Source organism: Ascaphus truei, chromosome 5 (assembly GCF_040206685.1).
Source record: "Ascaphus truei isolate aAscTru1 chromosome 5, aAscTru1.hap1, whole genome shotgun sequence".
NCBI classification, from domain to species: Eukaryota; Metazoa; Chordata; class Amphibia; order Anura; family Ascaphidae; genus Ascaphus; species Ascaphus truei.
The window spans coordinates 41,597,132-41,617,811 of NC_134487.1; the positions used below are offsets into that span (position 1 = coordinate 41,597,132).

The 20,680-nt window shown below is 39.4% G+C and overlaps 1 protein-coding gene across 6 annotated transcripts in view; it reads right to left on the reverse strand.

Moving 5' to 3' along the window:
- Nucleotides 1-20,079, reverse strand: part of LAMB4 (laminin subunit beta 4) — a 131,908-nt gene extending 111,829 nt beyond the window's left edge. For 2 of the 6 annotated variants that reach the window (XM_075599740.1, XM_075599734.1), the window contains exons 1-4: nt 19,989-20,052; nt 17,477-17,583; nt 16,520-16,562; nt 12,941-13,098 (exon numbers count right to left, since the gene is read on the reverse strand). In XM_075599740.1, coding sequence (XP_075455855.1) covers nt 12,941-13,098; nt 16,520-16,553 — 192 coding nt within the window. In that variant the 5' untranslated portion in view covers nt 16,554-16,562; nt 17,477-17,583; nt 19,989-20,052. Of the gene's footprint in view, nt 1-12,940; nt 13,099-16,519; nt 16,563-17,146; nt 17,301-17,476; nt 17,584-19,271; nt 19,329-19,988 lie in introns of all 6 variants that reach the window. The other 4 variants (XM_075599737.1, XM_075599736.1, XM_075599738.1 and 1 more) reach the window with 4 other exon arrangements.
- Nucleotides 20,080-20,680: the final 601 nt, after the last annotated feature.

Consider the following 20,680-nt stretch of genomic DNA (forward strand, 5'->3'; position numbering starts at 1 on the left):
TAAGAAAGACATTTGCCTCCAGGATACTTCATTTGAACCAGAAAGGATCTCATAATTGATATGCGTTTTTTTTATCTGAGACGTTGTGGATTCGTGTCTCAGCTGGACATACAGATGAACATCTGATGGGAATCCCCTGGCATCCAGCCATAACTTGCGTTTGCTTTTAGTATCATTTCTTATTTTGATACTTTCTAATATCACTTGCACTTTTCATTCATTGAATTGTACACATTTGCATTCTTTTGCGCTCCCCTCATTTTCACTGAGATTTTTGACCCTGAAGTAATGATGATAGTGGAGACTGTAAACAGGACAGTGTTCTTTGGACATAGACACAATGCTGGGTTTTGCAAAACTGATCATGGGTGGTCACATACCAGCATCGTTAGAGGGTCTAAAAAGCCTGTAGCTCTCAGTGCTCTGGGGTCCTGTCTGAATCAGAGAAAGACATGCTGAAGCTCTGGAGGGAGAAAAGCCTGCAACAAGGACTGTTTATATTGGAACTCGTACTATTGTGTATCATGGACTTGACTTACCCTTGCTGGGAAAAGGGTTAAGCCCTTATCAAGGACTTATGTTTTGTTAACCGTTGATGATAAGCTCTGTTTTTTTTCACCTTTTTTGGGGCTAAATAAAAAAAATCTATAGTCAGACAAACGCACGAGTCATTGCGATGTCCCTGCAACATATGGTGCTAGAAGTGGGATACTGAGCGTCCCCTGTATTCGAAGTGCCAAAAAAAAAGGAACATTTTTTAAAATCATTTCTGTGCGAACAGGCCAGGAAAAACAAACTGCTACTACAGCAGCAAGCCCAGCTCGTATCCCAGCAGCAGGGATTGCAGGATGAAAAACAGGCCAGGCAAAACAGCGAACAGGTCAGGCAAAATGGACTGCTGCCGCAGCAAGCCCAGCACCTATCCCAACAGCATGCAGTGCAGGATGATAGGCTGGCCAAGCACAATTAAGTACTACTGCAGCAGCACGCAGCACAGGATGAAGGGCTGGCCAAAATACTGGCTCGTTCCCCTTTGTCTGCTGGACCAGAACTTCCTAACAGCCCCTTGGTTCTTGCTCTTGTGTACCATGGCGAAACAGGACACAGAGCACAAATAGATCCAAGGATATATGCAAAGAACAAAGTGAAAATATGGTGTGATATTTCATGGACAACTAGTAAAGAAGAAATGGATGGTAGGTATCTCACTCACGTATTACGTGAGGGATTCAAGCGATGTGGTTATCAGGAGTGACCAACTCATATGACCATCTTGGCACCCTCGTAAGTTATCCAACGGAGTATGAAGATGATGGAGGGATTCCACATAAAACAAAAAGGCAATAATAGTGCACATTGCTTCATAGTGTTATAGCCTTTTTGCTTTATGTGGGAATCCCCACCTCCACCCCCATCATCTTCATGCCCCGTTGGGTGACTGACAAAGGTGCCAAGATGGATTTCTTTTTATATATCATTGGATCTATTTGCTCTCTGAATCCTTGGATGGAGTGTAATTAAGGAGCAGCACTGTTTCCAGGTACTGTATATTCATTTTGATTTCCCATCACTTTTAACATTGGTTTTGAATTACTCAAAATATAAGTGATATTTGCGCTTGTTTTTCTCTGTCTGTGTTGTGTACCATGGACTTGACTTACCCTGGCTAGGAAAAGGGCAAAGCCCTTATAAAGGACGTATGTTTTTGTTAACCATTTATATGCTGAAGATAAGCTCTGTTTTGTTCCACCTTTTTTTAGGCTTAAAAAAAAAGCCTATATTCAGACAAACTCACGTGTCATTGCGTTGCCCCTGCAACACTAATCCTAATATTTCTACTTTGAAGATCCAGCAGCATATATCCTGACAAAAGGATACAAAATAAAAACTCTGAGCAGAACATACAGGAACGAATAACACAGGACTAAGCAGCTTGAATCCAGGAACAATAAACTGTAAATTCAAATATAGGATAAGTATCTGTTGTCTAAACATAGGTTAACTCAATATTTTATATTAACTCAAAAACTGCCACGGAACAGTTGCTAGTGGTTGCTTTTTCTCTCCAAACCTGCCCAGCCCGTGCGCCATAAACGTCCATATTTTCGTCTGACTAGTATATTTAACCCAATTTGGTAGGAGTGCAGGATCTGTTCTTTTGTTTTCCATACATGTAAGGCCATCCTTTTACAAGCAAAACACTATATATGTGCTGTACAGTCTTCTTATTTAAGATAGCAGTTCTTTGTACTAATGGTAATCTATATGTAAAATACTGTATTTAAGTAATAATCCCCGAAGAACAGGGCATTACTGGCCAATAATGATCTGGCTGGAAGAGTTGAAGGCCTGAGGCGAAGCCGAGGGACTTTAACCTAGTCAGGACATTATTGGCCAGTAATTCCCTGTTCTGAGGGGATTATTACTATTATAGGCTAAATGTAGGCTTATTTCATTAATAAGACACTTTTGTATAGTTAAATAGATTTTTTTATTCAAATAAAATGGTAAATACATGAAACCACCTCTATATACAGTACGCTTACATTGCAGCTATCTATATCCACACACTGCCGCCCCCTCTGTGTACACACACACACAGCAGCTCACACACAAACTGCTGCTACACACACACACACAAAACAGCACACCACACACAACACAGTGCCTCTACACACACACACACACACACACACACACACACACACACACACACACACACACACACACACACACACACTGGAGCTCTAGACACACAACACAGCACCTCCGCTACACTCACTACACAGCACCTCTACACACACAGCAGCAGCTCTACACATACAAACTCTGCTGCTACACACACATGCTACACCCATAAACACTGCTACTGAGACTGACACACACACACACTGGAGCTCTATACACCCACACACACACATACACACACACACACACACACACACACATCAGCTCTACATTCACACAAACTGCTGCTACACATACAACAGCACAACACACATATACACACACACACTGCAGCCACAATAAAAAATGCAGCCACTTACTAAACTTTGCACTCTCCCCCCCAGCTCTACACATAACACAGCACAACACAGCACCTCTACCCTCCCCCCCACACACACACACAACACTGCACCTCTATACACAACACACTTACTTCTTTGCAGTCCCCCCCCCCCCCCAATTCAACTGAATCTGCTCAGAAAACCAATCCCCTGCCCTGTCTCAGCTGTTCTGGAAGCTGATTGGCTGGAAATAAACAGATTGAAAACTGCATTTTGCAAGCTGCTGAAATTCAGGGCATTACTGTGGATAATGCCCGGAATTTTAACCAATCAGAGAGCAGGGTTTTCAATAATGCCATGAATTTTACTGCTTTAGCCTATAATAATTGATAACTATTTCAGAAAGCCCTAGGTGTTGTTATTAAACTTTTTCCCTGCCACGGTAAATATATTACTGATATTTATATTGCTTTGACATTGATTATAGGGAGGACTGACCAGTATAAAGTGGTGTTTTTTTTCCATGTGTGGCTTTCTGGTTGATAATCACTTTTGATGAATTATTGACAACTTTGTGAATTCCAGAGTGAGCTTACAATTTACACCAAAATCTACATTTCTTTAGGACAAATGCATCTAGTGTAACTGTGCAAATTTGTCACCCCAGTGTGCCCAGTGATCACGAACGTAGAACGCCAATACAGATTTCGACCCCACTGCTTTCTCTTTGAGGTGAGGTGCAGGCCCAGCAGACTACTGAGCACTGGAAGGAGAAAAAGGACACTGTAATTTGGAAGAACCTATAATTGTGAGAAAAGGCTATTGTGCCTTAGTATATCTACTCCAAAGTATAATGGTAATAGAAAGAAAAGAATACTTGTCACAGAAGACCAGTACTTTTAACACCAAAAATCTTCCAGGATCACTATCACTAACCACATGACAAAGTAATTGAATAAACAGGGTTTATTCTGGCAGAACCAGCAAATACAAAAAAAACACAGTTATGACATACACACCAACTGGAGACCTGGGGGAAGACGCTAGCTTCACTAGGTGCAGGGTGCCTGCTTCAGTAGGCTTACCCTGTCCGCTTTTTCTCCAGGTATCCAACTTTGAATTTGCTGCCAATTGTAGCAATGTCAAGTCCATAGATTCTCTCTCAGAATCTCACTGAACTCAAAGGCTGATTCACACGATCACACGGAGCTCCTCGCAAAGTCTGCAATGCTATCTCCGTAAGGCCTGTAGAACTCTCATCTAGATCTGTACTGTCGAAATTGTCCTCAGCCTGGCCGGGCTTCTCTGGCACCTCAATGCCGAGTGCTTTGCTATTCCAAGCAAAACACTTTTCAAAAGCCCACCACAGCCTCACCGGACCAAGTCCCAAGTTGCTCTCAACTAGACTCTCAATGCTGTCGCCGCTGGGCTGAGGTTTGGATTTAAGCGCCAACGGAATCTCCGTAAGACTCCACAAGTCTCTCTGATCTGCCTGCGCTGTGACAAGCTGGCTAATTACATAGCTGCAGTGAGCTATCTTTTACATTAAGAGGAGCCTACAGCCAATCACAGTGCGAACTGGCTAGCAACAGCAAATCCCAAGTGAGGGCTTGACGGAGGCTCGCCCAGCTGTGCGAATCAAAGGAGGGGGCTGGCTTTGAGGACGAGACTGCTTGGGGAGCAGGGAATTTGAAACTGGCTCACAGAAACATTGCCTGCGGGGCTCAGACACCGCAACTGATTCTATTAGCCTGTCCTCTACCCCCCACTGGGTAGGCACTTCAAAGTCTGGAATACAATGGGCTCTACTCTGCTGAGAGCCCTATTCCCAGATCTCATCGGCTGCCTTTCACCGCTCACCCTGAATCCCGGCACCTAGCTGCCCCCAACCTTTGTCCTAATCCTATCATTTCTATGGAACATCTCAGCTAAGTGAGTTACTGAGACTGCTTCCATAGAAAGGATAACACAGAAGTACTTTACAGTTCCAAAGCACCATTTGCTTTTACAGGGCTGACACACAGCACATTACAGTGATAACACACAGATCACAAATCACTTCACATTATATTGTTAGTACACTAAACTGGGGGAATTGCTATCACAGGGAATAAAGTGCTTTTACTAATATTTACAAAAATAGGAAATTTTATGTCATACATTGGTTATATTCCCTATTTCTGTCCCAGACATAAAGTACATTTGGCTGAAATCAACCTTACATAGGCGGCCAAGTTTCCTGGTTTTAGGGATAGCTAGCTGGGCTTCAACTTTATTTTGTGATACCAGCTACCCCTACTGTCACAATACTAATGCTTGTTCTAATATCCAAAGATACAGTTTGGGGTTTTGGAAATATAATATAAATATATTTTTATTATATCATTGGAACAATGTAATCTCCAACAATATGGCCGGGCCTTAACCTCTGTCTAAATGGGGCTCCCAATAGAAAGCCTGTATCTGGCTGATGAATCCAGCAGAGAGCTGGTTAATTGCAGCTACAGACAATTAGCCAGTCTCCACCTGGCTCTCAGACAGACAGACAGACAGACATATATCTCCCAGGGAACAGCAGACCCAAGAACCTGTCAGAGGAATCACCCTGGAACACCAACTCAGACCCTGGACTGCAGGCTAGAGCATCCTGATACAGGTATCTCTTTGGACTTTGGGGTCAGAAGCTTGTAAGAGGCCTGTCCTCGAGCTCTGCAGATAGAGAATAGGAAGTATGAGTCAGCCATAGACCTGTTTTGTTTATTTGTATGCTGCCTTAAAGCAGTGTTGTGTTTGAAGCTATGGGCTAAATAGAAGACAATGTTTACTTCCCCCAAATCTATGTCTCCCTGGTTATACCTCTGCACTCGTCTCCTACAGTGACCATTGCAGTAAAATATGTGAAGATAAGGATGTTTAAAGCATTCCCATAAAAATAAAAACAGCTCAGCTTGATGAGCTAATTGGTCACTAAAGTGATTGAAGTGCATTGGTATTTAGAACACAGTTTTTCCACTTCTGCATTTCAGTAAAAAATTGTTAATTATTGGCTTACTGGTGATCATTCACTCTGACAGGTAAAATCTCCTCAACCATATTTAAAAAAAGCAGACAGAATTAGTACTTCAAACGTAGAAGCATTTTCTGCTAATACACCTTCAAACAAGCTTTTTCACACTTTATGTAGTCAATGTCTGTGTTTTGGAGTGTTTGGGGCCGGGTTAATAAAAAATGGCTATTGAAAAGTTTTTGTTGTCCAATAGCTACATTTGTATTGAACACATTATTAAATCATGGATGAAAAAACATTTATGAGCTATAAAGTGATGCCAAAGAGAAGCCCAAGAAGTGCTGAATGATCTAATGAAGAGACAGCTATGTGCAGAGTGCATTCAGATCCAGCATCCGAGGATAACATCAAGAATCAACATTCTCACAAATCAGTTCTGGATGTCAATAAGAGGAATGTGTATCTAGTGAGCAGCTGCAAACGGTGGCCACAATCAGTCAAGAGGTGGAGCCTGTAAGAAACAGCAAAAAGTTCAAAAACAGCAGATCGTTGTAATCTATTTGAAATGTTCCATTTAGTTCGTGTTTTTTTTCTGAGTTAGAGAATGTATGATCATTTGGTGCATATGTACTAAGAATATATTTTAAATGTATTTGTTTCAAAATGTAATTACAATCACAACTGCACTTAAAGCCCCACGAGAACACCTGCTCCAATACAAGAAGAAGAAAAAAACAACCACACACACACTAGTAGCCCTACCCTACTGGGAATACAAAAAACATTCAGATCTGCAACTTATGCTGACAGAGGATGAAACATTAAAAGACATCTTCCCCAAACCTCCCATCCTTGCAAGCCTCAGACAGAAGTTAGTCAATAGAAAACTTCATAACGAACTCAAGCAAGACCATGCAACACATGCTGCAGAATTTGCAAACATAGATGCCAAGATGCCAGTCACAAATGTAGAACATTCAATGTTAAAGGAACATTCTGCTACACATCCAGGAATGTGACATATATGATTCCATGCAGCAAATGTGACCTAGGACGCTACATTGCTGAATCCAGTCAATAACTTCTCAAATCAGTGTAGCCACCTTTCCCCCGTGACTAAGGGAAACTACCCGTGCTGCCGTTACCTGCGTGGCTAACAGGAGGCCTAATCCTCTGCTGCTGGGAGCCTGAGGTGATCATGTTCTTTGGTACACAACGCCTCCACCTGAGAGAGATCCTAACGTAGTAGGATGACACCTCACAGGACCCAATTGTCGATAAACACACACCGAGTATATAACAACATATTTACTGACATATAAACAGCCAACACTATAATAACAAGGCCATGCAAGGCCGTACCCACACAGTACTTCCACAGTGTAAGCCCACCACCTTCTGCACACCCAAGTGAGGTTTCCCCAGTGTTGTGAGGGTGCCATGGGCACCTAACCACCCGGTGTCCACAAGACAGGCCCATCCCAAAGTGTGTGAGGAGTAGCGCTACCTCTGTGTATGGACGTTGATGCACATACAGTAGATGAGATACCTTCCTGGTCTTAGGCCAGACCAGACCAAACTGTAGCGTGGATCCATCGGACTGCAGAGTGATCCCATGATGCGATCTAACCACTCCTTCCATGAAGGCGTCCTCCTCTGAGGGAGCTCCCATTGGAGTGTGTCCTTTTTAATTGTCTCTTAGCAATGCCTGTGGCCTGGTCCCAGACTGCAGGCCATCGATCGCTGCGTAGCTCTATCACTGCTGTAGCAGCTCTAACAGCACACTAAAGGAGGTGTCCTTAACTGAAAGGGCCTTCCCTATACATGCACTGGCACCTACTGTGAGTCGGGGATTAGCTGGTGCCTACAGGGGAAAGCTGGCCTAGTCCCAGGGCTACTGGCACCTGGGACACTACCTCTCTCCTCTGCGTCCTGCTCCCGAATGAAGCATGGTCCCAACCGCGCCAAATGTATCTCCTTACCGGCTCTCCAGCATGCGCCCCTAAGGCTCATGGAACTTGTAGTACCCTTGCGGAGCCATGGACACGATGGCCACCACAACTATTGGGCTCCTGCGCATGCGCACTGCAGTACCATGAAATTGGAGGATGATGTTGATTCTCTTTGTCCTTTTTATTGGTGCAAGGAAACTTTTATTACTACATTCTATTAATACCTGTATGCTAAGTGCAGTCCATTTCGATGCACCCAAAAAAACGGAACTATTTAAAAAAATAAAAAATAATGGCGCAGATTGAGAAATTTCAGGTTACTCACCGAGTAGCCAAACTGTAGGTGGCAGAACTGGAAGGGGTTCTTGGACCCACACAAGTCTTGGAGACCTATCCCAGGGCTCTTTGGAACTTAGAGACATACAGTATAATCTCTTTCAAAGTCCTGTTGCCCTAGTTTACTTTCAGCAATGTCTAGACTGAGATAAAGGCAGATAAGTAGGAAGAAGATGCAAGACTAAAGACCACAGGGACACTGGGGACTTGAGCAGCTGCGGAAGCTAGGGTGTTACTGGAGCAGGGGAAGGTTTGAGAAGAACCAATATAGTAACATTGTAACATAGTAGATGAGGTTGAAAAAAGACACGTGTCCATCAAGTTCAACCTATGCTAAGTTTAGACAACAGATACTTTGTCCTATATCTATACTTACAGTATATTGATCCAGAGGAAGACAAACAAAAAATAAACCCAGTGACATATCATCCAATGATATCTCATAAAGGGGAAAATATAAATTCTTTCCCGACTACAAGAATTGGCAATCAGATTACTCCCTGGGTCATTATCCTTCTCATGTTAACTTATTTGGGATATCCTTGTATACCTTTCCTTTCTAAAAAGATTTCCAACCTTTTTTAGATTGGTCCTCAGTTTATTAAAATCTGCCATTCTAAAGTTTAAGGTTTTTGTTGAACCCAAGAAATCTGTTTTTTTTTTGATAATTTATTTCAAAAGTTACCATGTTATGATCACTGTTACCCAAATGTTCCAGGACTTGAATATTTGCTATTACTTCTACATTGTTTGATATTACCAAATCCAGTATTGTCCCTCTCCTTGTTGATTCCGCAATAATTTGGGTCTTTTAAACACCCCCAAAAAACTGTTTCCTTTTGTTGTAATGCTAATCTCATTTCCCCAGTCTGTGTCTGGATAATTAAAATCACCCATTATGCAAACATGGCCTAGTTTTGATGCCTTCTCCATTTGCAAAAGTATTTTATCTTCCTCAATCTCACAGATATTTGGTGGTTTATAGCATATTCCCACTAACATTTTCTTTATACTTTTACCTCCACTGCTAATTTCTATCCACAAGGTCTCTACATTTTCATCATTCCCTCTCATCAACATCTTAAAATATATAACGTATACTTGTAAATTAAGTCAGGCAAGCACAGGAGCAAGCTTACTGCTGAACTGCATGGCTGCTAGGGCTGCTGCTAAGCTTTTAAACAGGAGACCACACTCCCTGACCAATCATAATCTCGATATACAGTAGCAGCAAATAGGTGCTAAGCATAGGGTTCTGTTCAACTGTCAGTGCTGCATTCTGACTGCTGTCCAGGGTGCTGCAAGAATTTATTAGTGCAGATTATTTACAGCGTTTCCTAGATTTCAATTAAGTTTAACTGATAAATCAACAATTTACCATTAAAATGCAAGTTTCTAGTTCACAACCCCTAATCATTTTACATTGACTTCTCTGAATACATGATCCATTATTGAACAGCAAATGACTTGTCATAACCAGTATCCCACAGTTGCCAGCACTAGATCATTTTTGCGAAAATTATTATTATTATTAATATTATCATTTCTTTGTAAAGCATCAACTTATTCCACAGCACGGTACAATGGGGGTACAGAGTTATGTATAAAACAAACAGAAGGACATACCAAATAAGGCCAAACAAGCGCAACCAGATACAGAAAGATAATGTGCTGCTCGCGAGAGTTTACAATCTAGAGGGAATAAGGGCAATGTTGGACCAAAAGGTGAAGTGGCTGCTCATTGTGGGACAGTATGCCTCAGGCTAGAGCATGGTCCAGTCACACAGCTGATCTCATTTAGGTTTGGGGAGTTAATCTTAGGGTGTGTTAGTGTGGAGTTTGGAAAAGCCACACAGCAGGTCCCCAATAGGGTTGGAGGGGTGTGGGTTAATGTTAGGGGTATGTCAGATAGGCACCCTTCAAACAGTGAGTTTTTCAGGGAGTTTTTAAATATCTGATATCTGAGGTAGAGTTTGATGGTGCGCTGTATGGATTTCTATAGGGAGGGTGCAGCATGGGAGAAGACTTGTAGGTGAACGTGAGGTGATAAGGCAAGAGGAAAGGCGAATGTCATTGGCAGAATGTAAGTGGCATTTATGGATATATTGGGGGATGGTGGCCTGAATATAGAAATAGGACCTTTATTAGACAATATGCCACTGCTTACCACTTCTTGTTTAGGAGGCATACTTATATTAGCAATGTACTGTATGGACTTGTCCTCCATAAATATATTTCCATTAATATTTCTTATCCTCTTTTAATTCCTATTGCAAAAAAAGCATTTCCTGCTTCTATTTTATGTATATTTTTCCATTCCTGAACAAAGGGGTCCCCTGGAGCTGACCTACCATTTCTATCTACTGGAAAGAGAACATTTGTTTGGTAAACACAATATGTACGTCGGACTAGCCTTGCCCAATCAACAACCAGATTGTCATGGAAAGATGATGTTACAGCTTTCTCTTTGAGACCCCAATAGCAACATTGTTTCTTTTTTTAATTTTGCTCCAGAACATTAACCCACTGATATCTCTGAAGGAACTTGTGGTTACTGGAACTTAGAATAGCATGGACCATTTGAGGTAAATGATACAAAAATAATGATGCTGATTTTTTAGGGATTGCTGCTTGATACTCATTGATACATTGCTACTCTCTGCAGCTACAACATTCAGTAGTAATGAGTTCCTTGGGTCTAAGTGACAATTGGTTCTCTATTATTCTTTCAGATATTCATTAATGTTTTACATATTGCATTTTATCATGGCGATTAATCATTGGCGGATCCTTTTCCCTTGCTCTATGCCATTTCTAATTTCATATAACTCAATATTTTGCCATGTTTCTCTTTTGTGGGGAAGAAAAAGCCCATCCCCTTTCAGTCTTTCCGCATAGGCTAAACATTTAATAACATTTGTGGTGCTTGTTAAAACTCTGTGACCAATTTCATGCCTGGAGTTCTTCATGTTAATGAAATGGGTGTATATTTGTATGTATTTATTATAAATAAAAAGATGTATTATGCATTCATAATTCATCTTTTCATGTGATCGGTATAAGAATTGGTTTAATATGGCATTCCAGAGGCAAAAAGGAGCAGATCATTCTATCAGATCTCTATACAGTACTGTATATGCATTGCCTATCTAAGGCTGCAGTCCCAGTGCGTTCTACAGCACATGTCTCGGCGTGTGCTGTGCGCACAAGCACCGCCCCCCAATATATCCGGGCCCAGTACAAGTGTCGGCGCACATTTAGCAGCCGCGCTGTACTGCAAGTTTTCACACATACAATTTTTTTGTATGTGGAACTTGCGACGGAGGCGTGGCCACGCCCCCTCTGGCGGTTAAGCCACGCCCTGCAATCCCCCCCACCACGCCCCGTCCCGTCGCAAACTCTCCCTCTCTCCCAGGACCGCGATCCGCGGTGAAGTGCTGTGCACGTGCAGCTCCCCAGCCGGGCGCGTATGCTACAGAATGCACTGGGACCGCAGCCTAAAGAAGAAATGCAGATAATGGTAGCACTATAGAAGGTGCAATCTCGTAGGAAAGACGAAAAATTAAGCAATTATGGTATGCCAATCCCATAAGTAATGTATCCAGACTCAAAATAAACATGACAACATTCAGTACTTTAGTCAAGTTCACAGCCTATTGCAAGACAGATAGGCACTGTGCATTTTAAGTAAAAAAAAGCGCAGGGAGAGGCACTCATGTATAAAATAGAATACAAACATATTTTGTCATTCTTTATCACTCAGAAATATGGAATTTGATGTCAGAAAAGAACCGCTTGGCATACCTGGACTGCTCATTTTAGCTTCAGTGCGTGAGCTCTTGTACTAACACTTCACTTAAATATGCTTCCTACGTGCACATTTTTAAATCCTTCCTATACAGATGTCAATGTCTTTGGTGTCCCGCAGCTGCTCGCGGCACTGAAGAACTAACACTGTGAGGCAGCCCATTCAGAATCATGGACCCCTCCAGAACTCCCCTCCCCCCTACCCCCCCCCCCCCCCCCCCCCCACAGCACAATCGCAACAGACCAAGACTTTGGCTTGTTCGATCATGGCACTGGGGAACTTGAAAGATTCATCCTATTTCCCCTCTCTCCAAGATGTACATATTATGCTTTCTCTCATCTATAAGTAGTATGATGCAGGTCATAAATCATTTTAGTATCTTATCTTTATATAATTTCTAATGAATTCATGGTTCTCTACTTTATTTATATCCTTCTGGAACTCTGGTCTCCAGAACTGAATACAGTACTCTATATGAGGTCTTACCAATGATCTATAAAGTGGTATCACTACCCCTGTCTAATACCTCTCTTTATACAATTTAGCATCCTGCTGGTTTTACTCATTGCTTTGTTAGATTATAATCTGATGGTGGACCATGGGTTGGAAAACTCGTTTACACTTTCTATAAATATCAGTTGTGCATGAAAATATCAAAGCATTAAAGTTGGACATATTGTTAGCAGACTAGTTAACTATACAATTCAGTAACCCTGCAATAAAATACTCTTGAGACCTTTCTAGAACTAAGATAAAGTAATAATATTTATAATAATAACAAGTAACCATAATAATAAATGCAGTATTTAAGATAAAGTATTACACTAACCTCAAGGTAGCCAATAATGCAGTACTTCTGAGGCCCATCCTGCCCACAAGTTGAAGAAGATATGAGTTGCTCACTGCGTCCCACTAAGAGATCTCCAATTGTCGGATGACATGAGCCACTTTCACAGTCTTTCTGAACTTCCACAAGACTTATCAGCACTCAACAAAGGAAAAACACACAAATAAAACTCAGGTTATTTTAAAAGTATTTTAATATACAGTATGCAGCCTTTGATTACCTTTTATTCAAAATGAATTACCTAAGCTGCCGATTGGTCATGGGAGAATGAATCGATCAGCAAAGATCCTGATTCCCAGGGTTCACTAAATGGCTGCCTTTCAGTTTCAATCAATCAATCAACCAATCCTTCGGTCAGTACGTATATTACTAGGATAACATTATCTATTGTTACAGTTTGCAGCTCAAACTGCTGGGATATTGGCAACAAATGATCACAAACAGGAAAGTTGGGCAAGATTTTGCATTGCTGGGGAGGTGTGCTAAAACCTGCTATACAAATCAAAAGATGCTCAGTATATTAAAAAATTAAAAAGTTATTAAGTATTATCTAATGCTACCGAACTGATTTGTTTAAAAAAAAAAAACAAACAAAAAAAAAACACATGTAGGATATTGCATGGATTGCTCCTTTAAAACATTAATAGAACGCACTGTATAAAAAACTGCATGGTTTTAAAATTAGGTAAAAATGTAAAATCAGGTTTACGTAATGCTTTTTTCAGTGAACGGTTTGGTAAATGGATAAGTAGATTAATTTAAGCAACGAATTCCATTATAATCAGATATTTTTGGAAGGTTTGGTGAAAAATAAAACGAATGTAAAAAATCAGCCTGAACATGCTCTTTGCTGGACAGAAACAACATTGAATTTTTGTAACAATACCTAATTTCTGTCAAGAATGGGTGCAGCACATTGCTAATAAAGGGTGATGGGGTTAAAAGGTTAATGTTAGCCCAGAGCTTTAAACTGCCACAGTATTACTTTGATAAAAAAATAATGTAGTTTGATTTTGCTAAATATGGGAAAATAATCAGCAACAATTTTATAGGGAAAAAAGTTGCTGAAACCCTTAACTAAAAAATAATAATAATTTATATCTAAACTACAATTAACAGTTCAGTTTAAAATAAAGATATATTTCAGACGAACCATGCAGCACCTCCTAATAAATATTCTATCATATTCTTAATGATTTTCTAATCACTACTTTGAGTTTTTGTGGTCTATATAAAGAAGTGCTGAAACTCAATTGAGATCACCCACCAAAAATAGTCCTGGTTTAAATAAAGCAGTATTACAAGCTTTACAATATAATGAGAAAAAAAAACATTCTAAGTAAAATAACTTTAATAAAAATATTAAATTAGATGCCTTAAGTGTTTTTTGTTTGTTTGTCATATTGTACATTTATATTAAAATGTATGTTCTTCATTCAAATGTAATAATGTTTTAAAAGACAATCTTTTCATGTAACGGCCGTCTGTAAAGTACAATATCCTCATTATATTTTACAAGGTAAAGTATTTGATTCAATATTTTAGAAAAACGAGGCCCACTTTACACCTGGAGTCACATACTTTTAGGTTCACCATGACTAACCCTGCAGGCTACAGCTTTTTTGAACAGGTTCTGTCTTGAAAGTTGAACATAAATTGAAGCCTTCTAGGCTTCACATGCTATTTGAGTCTGTGCTTGACGGAACTTGTTTTATTCAATTGCATGCTATAAAAGAGGCTACCAGAAAATGGTGAAAACATCAGTCATTTCATTGTCATACACTTGCAGGGAGACTTTCACTGTTCATACAGTATGTCTTAACTAAATTAATTAGTGTAAGGATTTCAGGAACATGTTGATCCCCACCGAGTAATTTTCAGAGCTACTGTACATGACTCATTAGACAAGCAAAGGACTTGAGCATGTCTCACTGTCGTGCCTTTGTCTGTGTGGGCTGTCTTTCATAAAGGTATTATTAGGAATAGAGATGCTGTGAAACCTTTGCCCACAGTCCCGAACCAGGCAACGTTTGCCCCTCTTCGGCCATAATAAAAGATTTACCAAGCATTAAGTCAATGTGCATTGCAACTTTGTTTAATATGCACATTTTCAAAAATTCTCCAAAATTCCTAGATTCTGAAGTTCTTTACAATCGCTAGATTAGCTTAATGCTGAGACAATGTACAGTATATAGGGCAAAATTATCATATTTCTCTCACTGGCAATAGTTTGCTGCAACTCAATAATTTGGCAACATTATTAGCCATTTAGGAATGGGTGAACCATTTTGCAAGGAATTGAATTTGAGGAGAAAAATTGCCAACAATTCAGTGACTACATTTGGGATAGTTTTGCACATCTCTATTTACGAGCCACATATAGACGGACCTTCACCCGGGAAGGAAGGGTGATTAGCAAAACAACTGAGAGCTGAACCATTTAGGAATACCCCCATTCACGAGCAAGAGTCCTTGCATTCTGGCTCTTCACTCTCATTGATGCAGAGAAATAAGGACATAAGGAGATCCAGAAATATCCTCAATAACGATATGGTATGAATGGAAAACAAGTCATTTCAAAACCTTTGAGATATACGAGGAAAGAGTTGAGGGGAGTTAGACGGAGGGAGATACTGATATGATTGATGAAGAAAAAGAGATTCAATCCTTACAGTATAGGCTACAGGGATAGAAAAAGGAAGAGATGGAAAGTATTTTTGGCCCCCATTCAATATGTGGTGAAGCTGCTTCCATTTGGCAGAGCAGCTTTTAGTACCATTTGTTGTAATGGAGATTAACTCTTATCCATCATGGGGAGGCAGCTTCACAGCATATTGAAGAAAGGCCTAAGGCAGAAGATGTGGTAGAAAAACATAAGAGAAAGTGTATGTGAAAGAATTTGATTTGAACTGGTCAGACGATAAGGATGTTTGAAAGAAATGGGATTGAGATGTGAGAGAAAAGATTTTGAACATGATTAGTAGAATTAATGATAGAAACAAATGAGGTTCATAGCTTAAAATAACTATGATTTATTGTGAGAGTTGTAAGTCCTTTTAACTTCTGACTTTCCGAATAACTGTTATAGAGGCTGCCCCGTGGGATGGTAAGCCATGGGATAAGGGGGTCAGCTGTGGCCAAGTTAATATTCACCTTTCCCTTTACTTCATTGATACAGGTGGGAATTGTGTTGTATTCATATAGGAGATGCAGGCTTCTCCTACTGTAAATATGCTACATATAAAGGTGTGATGATTTGAGATCTACTGTAGGTTAGAGATTAGTTATTGTTACACCTATTGGAAGTGAATCCTTGGCTTTTTTATATTATGTGCCCTCTGCCTATGAATTTAAGTAACTTTGGAAGTAGATTGAGACATTTTGGAACATTTTTCAAACCTAGTTTTAAAACAAATTAAGTATATTTAGGAGTGTTTTGCCTTTTTAATATTTGCAAAAGAACTACTGTAGAGTCTTAGTACCAACAGAAAAACAAGAATTTCATGTAAAGAAGGCAAAAGTCATACAGGGGATTTCAGTGTATACATGATCTGTACTTACCTGATAAAAAAACTATTATTTGTAGGAGAATCATTGTTTTTACCTAGAAAATATATCAATTAAATAAATAAGTTGCTTTATAAAATATCAGAAGTACCAAACAAATAATAGTTACTGTTTCAAAACCATTTCAAAGGAGCTTTGATAGGAAACCCTTTTGTAAAGATTTTGAAAGGTCTGTTTTGGGGTGGGCTGTGAAAGGTAAATAGGTTCATACTTGCTGTCATTTGGACCTGGATTAAACTGGATATATTTTTTATCTGTTTTACCTAAACAAGAACAGCCACCAAAATAAACTTTGTCATGCATTAACCCGGGACACAGCATTTAAAAAGAATTCAGGTTGAAAATATTGCTGGAGGGCACAAACATTTTTCTTCTTTAGGTTTTGAAAAGTGATATTATCTCTGAAATATGCTTCCTTTTTAGACATAAGAAAATATATAGACACTCGTGGGCTTGTTTAGGAAGGTGCATTCACACAGAGGAAAAAATATATTTTCAAGCAAAGATACAGTACTACATTCTTGTCCCTGCACTGTAGAACTAAAGAGAGTCTCCATACTGGACTTTCCAATACGACCCATTGTGGCCAAGCACTGCCAAATTTAGCACTTATTCCCTCACCTGCTATCTCTGTAAGTTTCCCCTCAAACCTCTTAGATTGTAAGCTCTTCGGGGCAGGGATTTCCTTTCCTATTGTCTGATTTTGCTGCCCTTATTGGATTATTATAATTCCCTTTACTGTATTCTTTGTGAAGCGCTGAGTACACTTTTGGCGCTATATAAATAAAGACATACAATACAATACATGATTGTTAATGTAGTGCATAAAAGTACCGTAAGCCAGTTAAGACCATTTCTAGCATGTTAACCTTTGTTTATTAATGCAAGATATGTTCATTTTCTCTGAGCAACACAATGACAAAAAAACTCACAAAATATATAAAACAATACCTGCTGTCTTATTTTGTTATGGTTATTGTTTTATAAAAAGTTGAGGTAAGAATCCTGTTGAGGTCACAGCATTGCTGCTTGCACTGAGGATATTTGGATACAATGTCCTACAAATGTAAGAAAAGACAAAAAAGAGCAAATGCAAAGGGAACTTTGTATCAAAATCTCCTGGCTGAAAAAACTGGAGCACTAAACTACACCTAAAGAGCTACGCCCTGCTGTCTGCGCTGCACGCTCGCCTGCCAGGCTGGCGGTGCTTACAGCCGAGTTCCCCGGTCTGCAGTGAGCTGCAGGGCGAAAGACAGGAGGGGGTCATGATGGGGGAGTGATGGGGGCACGGCCATGATGTCACCCGGCAGGTTCACCCTCATTGGCTGAATCGCAGGGGGGGCGTGGCCTAGTGCTCCCTCGCTAGTATTGATCGCAATTTTGCCCCTTGCAGAGGCAGCCCCATGGAGGGCTCTTGTCCCTGCAGCGCCTGCCACAGCGGGCGCTGCAGCAGGAAGCGGGGACCTGGCCATATATATCAAAGCAAAGGCTCCCATTGATTTCTTTTGATAAATCTGGTTCAATGCTTTTTCCCTGTTCCCATCCACCCCCTAGTTTTTCTGTATATTTAAAAGACAATAACATACATCTACGCCATGTTTTATACCGTAAAGAGCAGAGCATTATCTATTATGGATAATAACATGCAAATGATATGTAAATGAGGCCTTATCACATCACAGGTTCTCTACAGTCTGTGATTAATGTGGGACTTCATGTTACATTAGTTAGGTTATACCTAAACTTGGCAGTACTCCATTCCAGACCCTCGACGGGTGGAACACCCCAGTTAGGTATGATTTAATTAACATAGCATTTTTTCCATGCATTATTTCCTCTCTTTTCCAACTTGAGCTGAAGACCCTTTTTAAGTGTGTGAATCGGAGTACCGCTAAGGCATACTTACTGTTACATTACTGAAATATACTGTAACACAATGTTATGTTATAATAACATGTTATGCTAATGAGATGTAGTTTGGGTGTTTTTTTCTCCATGTAATTAGCTTTGAGCATACCATGTTAACTCAGGGAACATAAGATGTGTTCCTGTTTTGGGTAACGTCACATTATGAGCCCCGTTTAGTTGGTGGAGCTGAGCCAAAGAGTCTCACATAAGTTCAGACATCATACACTGTATGATGATCCTAATGCATTTCCTAACTCATCTCAGCAGCCCATGCCAAAGGCATTTAAAAAAAAGGCTATAAACCAGTTTGAATCTTGAGCACTCCTCTTTTCTGAATTTAAATGTAATACATTAGATGTATTTTTTTTATATGTTATATATGATGGTACAATAATAGACTAAGAAAGCTGAAAATGCCATGTCAGATGTGAATTTAAATAATATCTATATGAAAACGCTGGGTGTAATTATGTAAATGAGTATGTCAGATGTGTCCCTTTAGAGGTATAAAGCCACCAATTCATAAAGCGATTACTGTTTTATTATTTTGCCGTCTCAGCCAGGACTACATCATGTTTAAGAGACTGGTACAGTCTTGCTTAGCCCATGTGAGTGGTATGGATGCACTCATGTTAATTAACACTGACCACTTAAAATGTTTACAGGTGAGTGTTGTGATGCAATAGTTTGACAACTTTTATGGAGGTTATTGTGGGTTTGTAATGACTATAGCATGCATTGAAATCAATGGGCAATTTCGGTTGAAAACGACCTGTCAGACGCTTCCGCACATAGAGAATCAGCCTCAAAGTCCATCACAGACAATCATTCCGTTTACCTTTTTGTATAATATTTGTCTGTGATCTAAAGCAAGGGTGGCGCAACATTTTCCTGCCTACAATCATTCAAAATACAATTACTTAAAGTACTGTATGTATAAAATATACAATGTACTCCTAAAAATATATGGCATGGCAACATTTTACATTTTTATGCTTTCTTCAACATTTGTATTTATTTATTTATATTGAATACATTATTTGTGCTAATATCATTACTTTTAACCAAAAACAAACATTAACTACAGTAATAATATAACTTTACAGTTTGTTGCATTAGAATGGTATCAAATGTTTACTGATACACTTGGCCACATAACAAAAAACAAAAGAATATAATTGGAACATATTTATCGAAGCATTCAAGTAACATGTATTATGCATTTCCATTGCAATTCTAACTAAAACAAATTAGCCATTTGTTCCATGCTCTTTTCAGACATTGTTCCATATTGAATTTATGGATTTAAGTAGGTTGCAGACTTATTTGTTATGCTTTCTTCTAATAGGCATTTCAAGTAAATGTGTATATGGTTGTGGGTATTGTCCTTTCATGAACACGTTCTTGATTATACCATAATGCATAATGATAGACTTAGTTAACTTTAGAATTTACTTAATACAACTAAATGAGAAATAAGAAAAATATATATAGATAGTTTTCTACAACTAGAAAAGCAATTTTGTTTAAAATTGTTTAAAAACAAACATCTTACCTAGATTTTGAAGGACAAGTTATTTCTGGAGGTTAGCTGAACGAAATCAACACAGCAAGTAAAGACATACCTGAGAAAGCTCCCATTAAAAAGGAAAGGGTTCCCCCTCAGGCACTTGGTAATAGAAACAGACAGTAAGGTTTCTGAAAGATGCAAAAAAAAAAGTTAGTTATGAAATCTACAACATCAACAGTGTACTATGGGTTTAAAAAAGGCATTAAAGATGATTTTATTTACGGTACTAAATATTTTTTTGTTTACACACAACAAATATTTTTTCAAACATCCTAGTGATAACTTGTGCATATGCAGTACAGTAGAGCAGTACCAATATACACAGCACTCTACACTGGATAATCTACAGCAACTATAAATTCCATACCCATATGATTACAATGTAATATGTGGTTCAGGGAGATAAATAAACTTGATGAGATCACAAGCATAGATATGGGAATTTGTTGTGCGTTGGAGAAACTTTGCAAAGTTCAACCATTTCGATTCGGTGAAATAGTTTGCAACAAGTTTTGTTAAAAACTAATGGGTATGGCATATTCGCTACATTTTCATTACTTTTGTTTTCAAAATTAGATTCAACTTTAAAAATGTTAAAGACATGGGGCTGCTATTTCAACACACAAAAAAAGTGAAATAGCTTATTTTGGATCATTTCGCTTGTACTTTTGGCACCA